Source organism: Protopterus annectens, chromosome 6.part0, assembly GCF_019279795.1.
Source record: "Protopterus annectens isolate FY-2018-M chromosome 6.part0, PAN1.0, whole genome shotgun sequence".
Taxonomy (NCBI): Eukaryota; Metazoa; Chordata; order Ceratodontiformes; family Protopteridae; genus Protopterus; species Protopterus annectens.
In genome coordinates, this window is record NC_056737.1 from 406,632,846 (window position 1) to 406,650,868 (window position 18,023).

An 18,023-nucleotide genomic window follows, 5' to 3' on the forward strand; every position below is an offset into this window, starting at 1 on the left:
TAAGACAACAATGTACCACAATAGAGGTTCCTTCGAAAAAACAACATGCTCCAGATGCATTGAAGTACATAAACCAGGCAAATAGTATTGCACTCATAGCAATTATAAACTTTGAGAATATGACTGTATGTAGGATGTGTAAATATTTTAGCCAAATTAATGTACCTAGGTAAGGCACATTTCTGACATATGGAAGTACCAGTCAGATACAGCATAGGATGGTACTCATAGACAATTGCTGTGCATTTGTGCAGCATTAATATTCAAAGAGGTCACTGTATGCAGTGCCACAGAGCTTAACAGATGTGCAATAGGCAGTGAACAGCATATCGAGCGTAAGAAAAGAGCACTGCAGCGGTAATGGAATAACTAGCAATTGGCCGCATTACAAGAGCAATGCTATAGTAGCATACATGAACAATGTGATGGATATCACAGTTAAGGCTAGATAGCATGTCTGACTTAGTGCATACTCAGGTGTGCAATGTAGAGTCATATACCTGCAGCTAGTCACTGGCTGACATGAGAAGTACAGCATAGGTGAGGATAGTAGTCAAAAGATATGTTGATAGCCCTACTCAGTATATACATGTAAAGGGAATTGGGAGAATATTAAAGTAGAAAAGTGGTGAACAGCAAGCAGATGTAAAAAAACAAACAGAAGGTTAACCATAAAGTATGACAGGTGAGAGGGAGAAAGGGTAATTGTTTGTGCAGAAAGAGTTCCTTTTGCACATTTTACTAAAGAAGAGTGACTGTGGAGGGCAGTGAAGAGTGACTATGGATTGGAGAGAGGGAGAAGGGGAGGTAGCAGTGGCATACAGACAAACATGCAACACATACAGACAGACAGATGGAAATGGTACTCACACATTTGGTTGTGACCACATTTGGGAAGGACTGGTGCTGAGTCATAAGAGGTTTATACAACAGGTGGGATGAAGGGTTACTGATGCAATACTCCATGCAAATGTCAGGGCATGTAACATTGGTATATACAGGTAAATGTCAGGGCATGTAACATTGGTATATACAGGTAAATGTCAGGGCATGTAACATTGGTATATACAGGTAAATGTCAGGGCATGTAACATTGGTATATACAGGTAAATGTCAGGGCATGGAACATTGGTATATACAGGTAAATGTCAGGGCATGTAACATTGGTATATACAGGTAAATGTCAGGGCATGGAACATTGGTATATACAGGTAAATGTCAGGGCATGTAACATTGGTATATACAGGTAAATGTCAGGGCATGGAACATTGGTATATACAGGTAAATGTCAGTGCATGGAACATTGGTATATACAGGTAAATGTCAGGGCATGTAACATTGGTATATACAGGTAAATGTCAGGGCATGGAACATTGGTATATACAGGTAAATGTCAGGGCATGTAACATTGGTATATACAGGTAAATGTCAGGGCATGGAACATTGGTATATACAGGTAAATGTCAGGGCATGGAACATTGGTATATACAGGTAAATGTCAGGGCATGGAACATTGGTATATACAGGTAAATGTCAGGGCATGGAACATTGGTATATACAGGTAAATGTCAGGGCATGGAACATTGGTATATACAGGTAAATGTCAGGGCATGGAACATTGGTATATACAGGTAAATGTCAGGGCATGGAACATTGGTATATACAGGTAAATGTCAGGGCATGGAACATTGGTATATACAGGTAAATGTCAGGGCATGGAACATTGGTATATACAGGTAAATGTCAGGGCATGGAACATTGGTATATACAGGTAAATGTCAGGGCATGGAACATTGGTATATACAGGTAAATGTCAGGGCATGGAACATTGGTATATACAGGTAAATGTCAGGGCATGGAACATTGGTATATACAGGTAAATGTCAGGGCATGGAACATTGGTATATACAGGTAAATGTCAGGGCATGGAACATTGGTATATACAGGTAAATGTCAGGGCATGGAACATTGGTATATACAGGTAAATGTCAGGGCATGGAACATTGGTATATACAGGTAAATGTCAGGGCATGGAACATTGGTATATACAGGTAAATGTCAGGGCATGGAACATTGGTATATACAGGTAAATGTCAGGGCATGGAACATTGGTATATACAGGTAAATGTCAGGGCATGGAACATTGGTATATACAGGTAAATGACAGGGCATGGAACATTGGTATATACAGGTAAATGACAGGGCATGGAACATTGGTATATACAGGTAAATGTCAGGGCATGGAACATTGGTATATACAGGTAAATGTCAGGGCATGGAACATTGGTATATACAGGTAAATGTCAGGGCATGGAACATTGGTATATACAGGTAAATGTCAGGGCATGGAACATTGGTATATACAGGTAAATGTCAGGGCATGGAACATTGGTATATACAGGTAAATGTCAGGGCATGGAACATTGGTATATAAGGTAAATGTCAGGGCATGGAACATTGGTATATAAGGTAAATGTCAGGGCATGGAACATTGGTATATAAGGTAAATGTCAGGGCATGGAACATTGGTATATAAGGTAAATGTCAGGGCATGGAACATTGGTATATACAGGTAAATGTCAGGGCATGGAACATTGGTATATACAGGTAAATGTCAGGGCATGGAACATTGGTATATACAGGTAAATGTCAGGGCATGGAACATTGGTATATACAGGTAAATGTCAGGGCATGGAACATTGGTATATACAGGTAAATGTCAGGGCATGGAACATTGGTATATACAGGTAAATGTCAGTTCATGGAACATTGGTATATACAGGTAAATGTCAGGGCATGGAACATTGGTATATACAGGTAAATGTCAGGGCATGTAACATTGGTATATACAGGTAAATGTCAGGGCATGTAACATTGGTATATACAGGTAAATGTCAGGGCATGTAACATTGGTATATACAGGTAAATGTCAGGGCATGTAACATTGGTATATACAGGTAAATGTCAGGGCATGGAACATTGGTATATACAGGTAAATGTCAGGGCATGGAACATTGGTATATACAGGTAAATGTCAGGGCATGGAACATTGGTATATACAGGTAAATGTCAGGGCATGGAACATTGGTATATACAGGTAAATGTCAGGGCATGGAACATTGGTATATACAGGTAAATGTCAGGGCATGGAACATTGGTATATACAGGTAAATGTCAGGGCATGGAACATTGGTATATACAGGTAAATGTCAGGGCATGGAACATTGGTATATACAGGTAAATGTCAGGGCATGGAACATTGGTATATACAGGTAAATGTCAGGGCATGGAACATTGGTATATACAGGTAAATGTCAGGGCATGGAACATTGGTATATACAGGTAAATGTCAGGGCATGGAACATTGGTATATAAGGTAAATGTCAGGGCATGGAACATTGGTATATAAGGTAAATGTCAGGGCATGGAACATTGGTATATAAGGTAAATGTCAGGGCATGGAACATTGGTATATACAGGTAAATGTCAGGGCATGGAACATTGGTATATACAGGTAAATGTCAGGGCATGGAACATTGGTATATACAGGTAAATGTCAGGGCATGGAACATTGGTATATACAGGTAAATGTCAGGGCATGGAACATTGGTATATACAGGTAAATGTCAGGGCATGGAACATTGGTATATACAGGTAAATGTCAGGGCATGGAACATTGGTATATACAGGTAAATGTCAGGGCATGGAACATTGGTATATACAGGTAAATGTCAGGGCATGGAACATTGGTATATACAGGTAAATGTCAGGGCATGGAACATTGGTATATACAGGTAAATGTCAGGGCATGGAACATTGGTATATACAGGTAAATGTCAGGGCATGGAACATTGGTATATACAGGTAAATGTCAGGGCATGGAACATTGGTATATACAGGTAAATGTCAGGGCATGGAACATTGGTATATACAGGTAAATGTCAGGGCATGGAACATTGGTATATACAGGTAAATGTCAGGGCATGGAACATTGGTATATACAGGTAAATGTCAGGGCATGGAACATTGGTATATACAGGTAAATGTCAGGGCATGGAACATTGGTATATACAGGTAAATGTCAGGGCATGGAACATTGGTATATACAGGTAAATGTCAGGGCATGGAACATTGGTATATACAGGTAAATGTCAGGGCATGGAACATTGGTATATACAGGTAAATGTCAGGGCATGGAACATTGGTATATACAGGTAAATGTCAGGGCATGGAACATTGGTATATACAGGTAAATGTCAGGGCATGGAACATTGGTATATACAGGTAAATGTCAGGGCATGGAACATTGGTATATACAGGTAAATGTCAGGGCATGGAACATTGGTATATACAGGTAAATGTCAGGGCATGGAACATTGGTATATACAGGTAAATGTCAGGGCATGGAACATTGGTATATACAGGTAAATGTCAGGGCATGGAACATTGGTATATACAGGTAAATGTCAGGGCATGGAACATTGGTATATACAGGTAAATGTCAGGGCATGGAACATTGGTATATACAGGTAAATGTCAGGGCATGGAACATTGGTATATACAGGTAAATGTCAGGGCATGGAACATTGGTATATACAGGTAAATGTCAGGGCATGGAACATTGGTATATACAGGTAAATGTCAGGGCATGGAACATTGGTATATACAGGTAAATGTCAGGGCATGGAACATTGGTATATACAGGTAAATGTCAGGGCATGGAACATTGGTATATACAGGTAAATGTCAGGGCATGGAACATTGGTATATACAGGTAAATGTCAGGGCATGGAACATTGGTATATACAGGTAAATGTCAGGGCATGGAACATTGGTATATACAGGTAAATGTCAGGGCATGGAACATTGGTATATACAGGTAAATGTCAGGGCATGGAACATTGGTATATACAGGTAAATGTCAGGGCATGGAACATTGGTATATACAGGTAAATGTCAGGGCATGGAACATTGGTATATACAGGTAAATGTCAGGGCATGGAACATTGGTATATACAGGTAAATGTCAGGGCATGGAACATTGGTATATACAGGTAAATGTCAGGGCATGGAACATTGGTATATACAGGTAAATGTCAGGGCATGGAACATTGGTATATACAGGTAAATGTCAGGGCATGGAACATTGGTATATACAGGTAAATGTCAGGGCATGGAACATTGGTATATACAGGTAAATGTCAGGGCATGGAACATTGGTATATACAGGTAAATGTCAGGGCATGGAACATTGGTATATACAGGTAAATGTCAGGGCATGGAACATTGGTATATACAGGTAAATGTCAGGGCATGGAACATTGGTATATACAGGTAAATGTCAGGGCATGGAACATTGGTATATACAGGTAAATGTCAGGGCATGGAACATTGGTATATACAGGTAAATGTCAGGGCATGGAACATTGGTATATACAGGTAAATGTCAGGGCATGGAACATTGGTATATACAGGTAAATGTCAGGGCATGGAACATTGGTATATACAGGTAAATGTCAGGGCATGGAACATTGGTATATACAGGTAAATGTCAGGGCATGGAACATTGGTATATACAGGTAAATGTCAGGGCATGGAACATTGGTATATACAGGTAAATGTCAGGGCATGGAACATTGGTATATACAGGTAAATGTCAGGGCATGGAACATTGGTATATACAGGTAAATGTCAGGGCATGGAACATTGGTATATACAGGTAAATGTCAGGGCATGGAACATTGGTATATACAGGTAAATGTCAGGGCATGGAACATTGGTATATACAGGTAAATGTCAGGGCATGGAACATTGGTATATACAGGTAAATGTCAGGGCATGGAACATTGGTATATACAGGTAAATGTCAGGGCATGGAACATTGGTATATACAGGTAAATGTCAGGGCATGGAACATTGGTATATACAGGTAAATGTCAGGGCATGGAACATTGGTATATACAGGTAAATGTCAGGGCATGGAACATTGGTATATACAGGTAAATGTCAGGGCATGGAACATTGGTATATACAGGTAAATGTCAGGGCATGGAACATTGGTATATACAGGTAAATGTCAGGGCATGGAACATTGGTATATACAGGTAAATGTCAGGGCATGGAACATTGGTATATACAGGTAAATGTCAGGGCATGGAACATTGGTATATACAGGTAAATGTCAGGGCATGGAACATTGGTATATACAGGTAAATGTCAGGGCATGGAACATTGGTATATACAGGTAAATGTCAGGGCATGGAACATTGGTATATACAGGTAAATGTCAGGGCATGGAACATTGGTATATACAGGTAAATGTCAGGGCATGGAACATTGGTATATACAGGTAAATGTCAGGGCATGGAACATTGGTATATACAGGTAAATGTCAGGGCATGGAACATTGGTATATACAGGTAAATGTCAGGGCATGGAACATTGGTATATACAGGTAAATGTCAGGGCATGGAACATTGGTATATACAGGTAAATGTCAGGGCATGGAACATTGGTATATACAGGTAAATGTCAGGGCATGGAACATTGGTATATACAGGTAAATGTCAGGGCATGGAACATTGGTATATACAGGTAAATGTCAGGGCATGGAACATTGGTATATACAGGTAAATGTCAGGGCATGGAACATTGGTATATACAGGTAAATGTCAGGGCATGGAACATTGGTATATACAGGTAAATGTCAGGGCATGGAACATTGGTATATACAGGTAAATGTCAGGGCATGGAACATTGGTATATACAGGTAAATGTCAGGGCATGGAACATTGGTATATACAGGTAAATGTCAGGGCATGGAACATTGGTATATACAGGTAAATGTCAGGGCATGGAACATTGGTATATACAGGTAAATGTCAGGGCATGGAACATTGGTATATACAGGTAAATGTCAGGGCATGGAACATTGGTATATACAGGTAAATGTCAGGGCATGGAACATTGGTATATACAGGTAAATGTCAGGGCATGGAACATTGGTATATACAGGTAAATGTCAGGGCATGGAACATTGGTATATACAGGTAAATGTCAGGGCATGGAACATTGGTATATACAGGTAAATGTCAGGGCATGGAACATTGGTATATACAGGTAAATGTCAGGGCATGGAACATTGGTATATACAGGTAAATGTCAGGGCATGGAACATTGGTATATACAGGTAAATGTCAGGGCATGGAACATTGGTATATACAGGTAAATGTCAGGGCATGGAACATTGGTATATACAGGTAAATGTCAGGGCATGGAACATTGGTATATACAGGTAAATGTCAGGGCATGGAACATTGGTATATACAGGTAAATGTCAGGGCATGGAACATTGGTATATACAGGTAAATGTCAGGGCATGGAACATTGGTATATACAGGTAAATGTCAGGGCATGGAACATTGGTATATACAGGTAAATGTCAGGGCATGGAACATTGGTATATACAGGTAAATGTCAGGGCATGGAACATTGGTATATACAGGTAAATGTCAGGGCATGGAACATTGGTATATACAGGTAAATGTCAGGGCATGGAACATTGGTATATACAGGTAAATGTCAGGGCATGGAACATTGGTATATACAGGTAAATGTCAGGGCATGGAACATTGGTATATACAGGTAAATGTCAGGGCATGGAACATTGGTATATACAGGTAAATGTCAGGGCATGGAACATTGGTATATACAGGTAAATGTCAGGGCATGGAACATTGGTATATACAGGTAAATGTCAGGGCATGGAACATTGGTATATACAGGTAAATGTCAGGGCATGGAACATTGGTATATACAGGTAAATGTCAGGGCATGGAACATTGGTATATACAGGTAAATGTCAGGGCATGGAACATTGGTATATACAGGTAAATGTCAGGGCATGGAACATTGGTATATACAGGTAAATGTCAGGGCATGGAACATTGGTATATACAGGTAAATGTCAGGGCATGGAACATTGGTATATACAGGTAAATGTCAGGGCATGGAACATTGGTATATACAGGTAAATGTTAAGGCATGGAACATTGTTATATACAGGTAGACCACAGTTGGTGGACCATGAATACAGAAGCTGCTCACTGAGATCGAGGATTTTTTGGTGTCATTCACTAGCTAGGAGTAGCAGTCCCACGTACTTGAGGGTCACTTGGATATGAGAGCTGGGCTGGGGCTAAGCACCTGAGTGTCATTAGGTACAAACCCATGTTAGTAATGTCCTGTATAGTACTCTGTAGCACTCTGCACTGCATTTACAACATGAAGCATTGACCATGGAACACCTGTGTAACTAGCTTTCCATGAATCGCTGGTTTAAAACTATGACAACCTGCACAACAAGGTATATCTGTCGATATGCTATAGTGATATCTGCATGTGCATTACAATGCATGCTACAGGGAGTTGTAAAGATATATGCATGTGGGATGATAATGGGGTTGTATGTTTATATGCTTTTGGAGATTTCACTGGTGGAAGTTTAAACACAAACAAGACAACATAAGACTGATGCCAGCAGGGCACCTCTGGTTGAAGATGATGACATAGTGTAACTGTCTATAACACAACAATGGGAGGGGTCACCCGCAACCACCATTACAAAGGCATCTGTATGGGTACAGGCTGAGTACACAACATCATGAGTACATGCTAGACATCTTGAAACTGAGAGTGCCAAAGGGCTCCACCTGTGTCCCTAGACCATAAAGCATCTGATCCACATACCATTTCTGAACTGTATATTTAGTATAGGAAATAGACCTATTAGGGTGCCATACCACCAAGACTCCAGGACTGTCCCTGGTATGGATACAGTTTTCAGAATTAACCAATGGTTATGCAGGTCAGTGATCCAGGCAGAGACAGCTGCTACCCACAGAATTATGGAGAAAATGAGTGTGCTCTGTAGCTTCAAAGAATACATGCAGAAATTTCATACTGAATAGATTACAGGGACAGGGAGCCTGCAGTGCTGCTGAGATCACTTGTGGCAAATCTTGCATCCATAGGTGCTTCTGTGAAACTAACTTCAACCACAATCTGGTTGCTTCCACAGGCCAAGGAATTCATGACTATGGGATTCTGTGGCTGCAACATGGTTGAGTGCAGGCTGTCCCAAGTCAGACTATAAAGATCATTGGTGAGACAGTATCAGTGCCCCTTATGGGAACATTGCCTTTAAACCACACACAGGGATTTTCCAAGTTTTGGTTGGTGGTGCCCCTTCAGCTCAATACATGGGATGCTGCACATGCATGATCCCATATTCTACCCCTTCCATCTTGCCTATGGTCTGTAGGCACATGGCCTTCCACTCTGAGTCATGGGCAAAAAAATGTTATGGGTGAGGCTACTTATGAGTCTCAACACATGGATACCCCATCAATATGCACATACACAATGTTCTGTCCTGCCATGGATGACATTAAGCCCTGAAAACTCAAAGCCAATACAATGGACAATACCAATGGTCAAATCATAGTAGTATAACCTACCACTGAAGGATGAGATCCCTGGCACTCAACAACCTATCCAAGTTTGTGGCTGGAGTGTTCCCTTCCCATGACCCTGCAGCATTTTATAGTGTTACAGTCATTTGTCACTTTGTTCCTTCTACCTTCCCAAGTGATTATGACTGTGCACTGCCCACCCTTCCACCTAGGTAGGTGTGTCAATGTCTGGTGCACAGCATTGCCAGTCCATACACTGTTCTGCATATCCTGCATTTATCACTGTATCCTATGATATCTGTAATATTGTCCATGGTTGTGGACCAGTGCCACCTCTTTGCCTGTTCTGCATTACATTGCAGCCACCTGTGCCTCAGCTGTGGTACTACTGCTGCATGTCCACATCCTTATTCTCTACCCTGCCCTTCTGTTGCTGTTATGACTCATTTGGAAGTCCCTGCCATGATATTCACTTGCTGTTCCATTTGTTTCTGCAGTGTCATGTTATGGAACACGGTGCACAAACATTTATCTTATTGCATGTGTTGAGACTGTATTGCAGTGTCCCTTCTGAGGTGTCTAAAAATTAGAAGTATTCCTTAGTACTCTAGATACTTGCTCCATCATGTTTCTACAAGGGCTGTGCCCTAGGCCATTTTCTGTGTGGTCTGTGGGCTACATATCAGAGTAATCAACTAGGGCAATATGAAGGTTCAAGCATCAGTTGCAACACACAACAAACAATTTTTTATATGTGATCTGCTCGCTGCTGGCATTGTACCTTTGTGTATAGGCCTTTCTAACTAGCATGTGTGTACAGCTACCAACCAGATGATCCTCTGTGAAGTTCCCTCTCAAGAACTGTTGGCTTAGGTTAAATGTGTCAAAGTTTAGATCATGTGAATTGCCTGGGTGGTAAAAAGACAAATTATAAATAATGTCTTTATTAAGAACTCATATAAAACTCTAGTGCTTCGGTAGCAGCATTTAAAAGTACTTTGATATGCCATGGGTGTAGCAGGAGAAACCATTACAGAGTCATCTGCTGACAGCTCCTCTCAGATATCCCTAGGGATCACTGTGACAGTGACTACACCGTCTCTTAGAAAAGGTAAACCAGCCCTGGGCTGCACCTTTCCCTATGACCTTCCAAGGCCTAGGCTCAATTTACTGGTAGTGTAGCTTCCTAACCTACTTCCCTGATATTGGATCAGCAATGAAGCAGAATTCTTCTTGTGTTTAAATTGCCTCATCAAAAGCTCAACCAGGCTCATAATAATGTGTAAACATTTAGGGATACATTTGACATTAAGAGAATATTCCTAACTTGTTCTCTTAGGTTTTTATTAAGTTATATATGAACCAAATGGTAAAAAGGTAACACAGAAAAACCTTATTAACAACTACAAAAAAGATACACAAGGCTAAAGTCTTCACTGTGCTCACTAGTATAGCTTAAGTGAATTGTGTGGCCATATTTTTGAAACACAGATCTTAAAAATAAGCCTGATGTCCATAACATTAGGGTGATTGCAAACTATCCCAATTAACATCCAAACCATACCTCTCAACCCCTTAGAACAAGAAATCTGGACAAAACCGCAAATAATGGAGGGGGGGGGGCAAAGGCCTCTCAATAGGAACACTTTTTAAATATTGTTCTTACAAACTTAGAAAGTTGATAGAATAACAGGTTTTACATTAGGATATGTTTTCTGAAGGATATGAAGTCTGCAAATCAAATGTCTGTCATTATTTTCTGACTTCAATCCTCAACGATTTGCCAGTTATTTACCAGAAAACTACAATTTTATGAGAAACTGACCCACAATATGAGTCAAAAATCTTGACATTCTGTGAAAACCTGGAAGGTTGACAGATATGATCCAAACCAAAGGGTAAAAAGGTCACACTGACAAACCACATGAAGGGCAAAACATGACTGTCTACAATTAGTGAAATTAAAAAGTCATGGACATTCAGAAGCCGTGCAACTGAAATACTGTTATGTCTTTAAGGGGTCATTTGCATATATCCCATAAATATATATATATATATATATATATATATATATATATTTATATATGTGTGTGTGTATGTGTGTGTGTGTGTGTGTGTGTGCGTGTGCGTGTGTGTGTTTGTGTGTGTGTGTTTTACTTTACTTTAGCATTGCCCATTTGGTTTACCTTAAATTCCTTATAATATTAAAATCCTTGCATGCATCTGTGTTAACCTGTCAAAGGCAGTGTTGGTTTATAATGATATGCCAAAATAAACTTCTGGCCCAAAACAGAGCAGCTAAAATATAGATTCAATTTGCTCTAATGGCAATATAGTGAACTTTTTAATAAAATACCAGGCTGTAAGAAGTAGAAACAAGGCAGTTTAACGTCCTGTACATGCTGTTTGTGAAGAAGTGCAATGTTGTTAAAGAAAGCCAAAGGTTGTTGAGTGGAAATTAATAAAGGTTAAAAAAAACTTTAATACTTAATATTATGAATGCATATAATGGTTTTGTTAAGTCATTCACATGTAAAGTGGCTTTTCTTGTATATTTCCATTTAACACCAATAACTCCTTACGGCATCCTGGTATTTTTGAGGAGTAACTTCTTAACTAGGTAACTTAACCAATTAATAATAGGCAAAATATAAAAGGCCAAAGTGCTTCAAATAAATAGAGTACAAGCCTGTTTATTTAGTATGCACTGCAGTGGAGATATTAACTACTGTTTGTCACTGGTTATTCATATTTTACTATTTACATTCATATTTTCATAACTGGATGAGCTACTTATTATTAGGAAACATGGAGAACTGTCATGGTGGGAGACAGAAAACAGCTGCTAGCTGCATACAATACGTACACTAAACATGTTGTTAGGTCTTCATTATTATCACCATCAACTCCCCTGCTAGCTGCATACAATACAGTGCACTGAACATGTTGTCATCTCCCCTGCTAGCTGCATACAATACAGTGCACTGAACATGTTGTTAGGTCTTCATTATTATCACCATCATCTCCCCTGCTAGCTGCGTACAATACAGTGCACTGAACATGTTGTTAGGTCTTCATTATTACCACCATCATCTCCCCTGCTAGCTGCATACAATACGTACACTGAACATGTTGTCAGGTCTTCATTATTATCACCATCATCTCCCCTGCTAGCTGCGTACAATACAGTGCACTGAACATGTTGTTAGGTCTTCATTATTACCACCATCATCTCCCCTGCTAGCTGCATACAATACAGTGCACTGAACATGTTGTTAGGTCTTCATTATTATCACCATCATCTCCCCTGCTAGCTGCATACAATACAGTGCACTGAACATGTTGTTAGGTCTTCATTATTACCACCATCATCTCCCCTGCTAGCTGCATACAATACAGTGCACTGAACATGTTGTCAGGTCTTCATTATTATCACCATCATCTCCCCTGCTAGCTGCATACAATACAGTGCACTGAACATGTTGTTAGGTCTTCATTATTATCACCATCATCTCCCCTGCTAGCTGCATACAATACAGTGCACTGAACATGTTGTCAGGTCTTCATTATTATCACCATCATCTCCCCTGCTAGCTGCATACAATACAGTGCACTGAACATGTTGTTAGGTCTTCATTATTACCACCATCATCTCCCCTGCTAGCTGCATACAATACGTACACTGAACATGTTGTTAGGTCTTCATTATTATCACCATCATCTCCCCTGCTAGCTGCATACAATACAGTGCACTGAACATGTTGTTAGGTCTTCATTATTATCACCATCATCTCCTCTGCTAGCTGCATACAATACAGTGCACTGAACATGTTGTTAGGTCTTCATTATTATCACCATCAACTCCCTTTTCCCATGTTTTTACATGGTGTTGGGGTGTCATGTCAACTATCACCACCCCTCTCGATTCAGTGGCACTATTCTACCATCTTTGACATACATGCCTGCCTGCCACAGGTCTTCACACACGCAATCCATACATTCACCTCTTTGCTGGATGTCCTCGTTTCATCTTCCCATATTCCTGTCTCTCCCTAATCTTTTTCACCAAATCATGTTCTGCTTTCCTCCTTGACCTTCTTTGCAATTGGGGCTAATCTGGCTTCTGATCTGCTGTCCTAATTTCTTCATTTCCCTGCCTCAGACATTTAATTTGTCTCACTTCTAGCTTTCTGAACTGCATTACTTTCACTGCCAATGTTTCTATGCCACACAGAAGCACTGATCCCACCTCTGTTCTGTACACCTTACTTTTCAGCTTCTTCGGCATTCTACTGTCACACTCTACCCCTGACACTCTGTGCAGTTGGCTGCAGCTCCTCTGATTCTTATTATATTTATTTAATTGTCTGTCTGTCTAGCTATCTTTTGTTCACCAGGTTATTCCCACTAGGCTAGTGGCCTCTTTCAAAGGAGACACAAGGTAGTATTTAGACTACGAGGGGAAATTTGACTAGGGCATTGGGAAATTTCTCCTATACTTTTTGATTGGTGCAGTGGGATCTTTTGCATCCACCTGAGCTTTGACCTTTTTATACAGATTTTCCTTTTCCTCAGCTACCCCACTCGGATGCATTAAACTAATAACCTGTACCACTGTTTTCTCTTCTGTCTCACTTTTCAGCGTCTTCTGATTTACTCAATGAAACTGTCTTGTTTGCATGCAGTTACATTCCATCCATCTTCAGTTTTGCACTGGAGTCCCCTATCAATTGCTAAAGTTCCTTTTCACAGTATGTTTGTAATGCCACATCATCTGCATACAGCAGGTTTGTTGATCTGTCCTATGCAACCTGTTTACTAATGTAGTCCTTTAACAGTACGAACAGCAGTGTTCTCAGAGCTGAACCCTGATACAAACCCACTCCTACTGGAAACCCCTCTGTGAGTCTGAATACAGTTAGTACTTATGTCATTGGGTCCTTCTACATAGCCTGCACTAATTCTACCAATGTTTCTGGGGCTTTAAACCATCTCAAAACTGCCAAATCAATTTTCATGGAACCTTGTTAAATGCTTTCTCCAAGTCTAGGAATGCCAGTTTAGCCTATTTCCTCATCTTCAGCTTCTTCTCCTCTATCTGTCTCACTGCAAACATTGGGTTGGTTGTGTCTCTGTTGAAATTAGAGCTTTCTTAAATCATTGCATCCTGATCTGAACCTGAAGTTCTCACCTGCCATCTTACATTCTACCTTCTTTGTATATTTGTTTATCAATCGCCCTCTTCAGCACTTTCATGCAGTGACAGGAGTAGGGTAACTCTCTACTGCCCACAGCTGTGAATGCCCTCTTTGTTCTTGTACACTGGCACTAGCATGCTTAGTCTCCAATCATCCGGGATATACCTTTCTCTCCATACCACAGTAAGTACTGTCCAGAAATATTTCTCTCCAACTCATCCAACATCTTAATCATACACAACATGACTTCGTTTGAGCCTGCTGCCTTCCATGAATTCATTTTCTTTATGTAATTTTTACTTCTTCTAGGTGGGTCCTCTTTTATAATAGGCTGTGCATGAAGCAGTACAGCTTGTACAGAGTTTTCTTCATTCAGAAGCTGCTGAAAGTACTCCTTCTGTCTGTTTCTGATGGCATCTTTATTTTGATGAATATAATTTTTATCCTTCTCTCTTTACATTGCAACCTACAGAAGTGGGTAAAGTTTCTGTGACACCTTGTTTGTTACCATGTGACTATTGTTTGTTAGCCTCCTTGTTAACCAGCCGGTATTCCTACTTACTCTGGTAATATTTTCTATCTCCCACTTCTTCCTATACTCCTTCTTTCTTTTGTTAACTTTCTGCACTTCTATATTCCATCACTAGGTTTCCTTACATATCTTACTTCCATGTTTGGCCCAGCAGCATATCTGCACCAAAGTCTTCAGACATGCTGCTTTGAGTCACTGCCATTCTTCTTCAGTTCTACATATTTTCTCTTCTTCTTGAGGTGCTAGAGCCCTGAATATTTCACTGCATTCCTGTGCTTTTAATACAGTCAACTTTCAGGTCGTTGTCAAAGTCTCTATTGGTATCAGAGTCTTCTCTGACCACTGTTTACAGCTAATTCTCACTACCAGTGGTTTATGCTAGGCATCGACAGTTTCAGTGTGGATGGCTTTGCTTTATCTGATTCTTTCCCAATGCAATGTAATGTTGGAGTTAATGATAATTGTTAGAAAAGATGTGTGTGTGTGTGTTTGTGTGTGTGTGTGTGTGTGTGTGTGTGTGTGTGTGTGTGTGTGTGTGTGTGTGTGTCACTGTTTTTGTTGATTTAATAAAGATGTTTATAAAAATGTAATGTAATACATACTGAAATGACAGCTTTTAATATATATTATATTACATTCAGCTGCATTTAAGAGACAAAATGAATTAACTCATGCTGAAAGTTTGCTCATTTAGTACTACAATAAATCTTCAATATTATTTAATGAGCATTTGACTCCCCTATGATGTGTGATATTTTGCAGTGTGAATGGATAAAACGCAGTCACAAACATTTCTAAAGTTTAGATTTAACCCTCTTAACCCTATTATTCAAATCATGCTTACTAACAGGAAATGTTTAATTTTGGGAATGCATCAAATAAAAGGTAGAACATTTAGGAAAGTGCCATTTTCCTGAACAGTTGTCAGGGACTGACTATATTTCTAAACTGTGATAGTCATACAGGTGACACTGGAGAGAATTCTACTGTCACATGTTGAAGAAGTGGGCATTTTGGAGTCTAAATCCATCAAGTTCCTTCATCACTTAAAATAATTATAGCTACTTCAGTGAAAGTAACAGCATACTCACTCAGTTTAATGTGGAATTAATGAATCTCTTCTTGGTTACGTACATAAACTAATATATTTGATCCAGGCATACACAACGGAGGTACTAACAAACTTACCTAAAGAATCCTCTCACATGACATGAGGTTACAATGGCTTGCTTCACTGGAAAAATAGAGTGTACATACTACAAACAAATTAACAAGAATTAAAGGTAGGATTAATCACTGGAGGAGGCTTCTGAGAATATGAGGACACAGTCTGAAGTTAGAAAAATAATAGGCCAGCAAGGAAGTTAAGAGTGCAGATTTTTTTTAACTCAAAGAGCATTTCTGATAAATCCAATAACTTCCCTTAGAAAAGAAAAGAATTGAACTGAAAATAATGACAACATTCAGAAAATGCATTGTTTTGGTATAAAGCAATTCTAATATTCTTGTAGTATATGGAGCACAATGAGAATGCTCTGAAAATGGTGGAAAGTCAGACTTAAGTGCACTATACCACAGTGAAGCATTAGTCTTAGAAAGATAGACAGAACAGTGACAAGAACTGAAAAATTGTAAAACAGTGTGTACTCCTATATTTTCTCTAAAATTTGTAGTATGTAGAAGCAGGTAAAAACTCCAGGCAATACAAAGAATTATGAACAGGTCTTTTCATAACCTTCTTTATTATGTGTTCCTGAAAGGAATGAAAAATAAAGTTCCCTCTCTAGCTTTGTTCTCATTTGAATTGTTGACTTCCATGCCACAAACACAAAACAATCTAGGTATGACAAAGAGACCTGATCATAATCCATTATTGTTATATTGCATGTGTTTCTTTCTGTTCTTTTCTGTAAAAATGGTTGTAGTGTTCCAGATCCTGTACCTACAAATAAATGGATAGACAACTGATAGATAATATACTGGCATATGGATGAATAAATAGTTAGATGGATACATAGATTGATCAACAGACAACATGTAGACAGATACATAGATAGATGTGTAGATAGGCAGATAGACAGACAGGCAAACAGTGTGATAAGGATGAGGTGACTACTTAGTGTGAATTGTAGCTTGTTATTTGGCCAGAAAATAGGCAGAGGCAAGAGCCAAGCAGTCTTTGCATGCAAACAAGTGATATGCTCCTGTGTAACTATTAATACATTAAGTAGACTTTGATTTTAACATTAAATAATTTCTTCTGACCTCCTTTTTTCCATTTTACAGAGTACCAATCCATACCTCATGGGTCAAAGACTGGATAATGTTGTTGCAAAAAAAATCTGTTCCTCATTTTTCAGAAGAGGAAAAAGACAAAGAAAAGCAGTAACACCTATAGCTCATAAGCAAACACACACATACAGACACACAAAAACAAGCACTCATGTTTACAGACAGCGAAATGATAAAATACAATGTTAATGTGTCCTAGATTTACTGTGTATATATACATTTGCTGTTACAGTCTTGTGATTAGAAAATATTATTTGCAATAATGTAGATTAATTAGACTGCCAGCAAACAACTACTGCTTGCCAAAGGTGGGAGCTTCAGCTTCCATACTTAAACTGGGTATTATGGTAACCGTTAGTGGTATTATGGTAACTGTTAGTGGCTTTGCTCTTTTGGGTGAGCATGGCATGCTTAATTATGCCAGTTGAAAGTATTTATTTGGCTATATTTTTGGTGAAGAATTAAGAATGAAATTTAATAAACTTTGCTTGACTTATCTGCATCTTGCCTGTTTGCATTTATGTATAT

At 39.3% G+C, this 18,023-nt stretch overlaps 1 protein-coding gene across 1 annotated transcript in view; it reads left to right on the plus strand.

Annotated features, from left to right (window-relative positions):
• Nucleotides 1–17,676, plus strand: part of SCG5 (secretogranin V) — a 402,914-nt gene extending 385,238 nt beyond the window's left edge. Inside the window, 2 exon segments of the mRNA XM_044074153.1 lie at nt 17,490–17,537; nt 17,539–17,676. Of these exon segments, the coding sequence (XP_043930088.1) occupies nt 17,490–17,537; nt 17,539–17,592 (102 nt within the window). The 3' untranslated portion in view covers nt 17,593–17,676.
• The last annotated feature ends 347 nt before the right edge of the window (nt 17,677–18,023 follow it).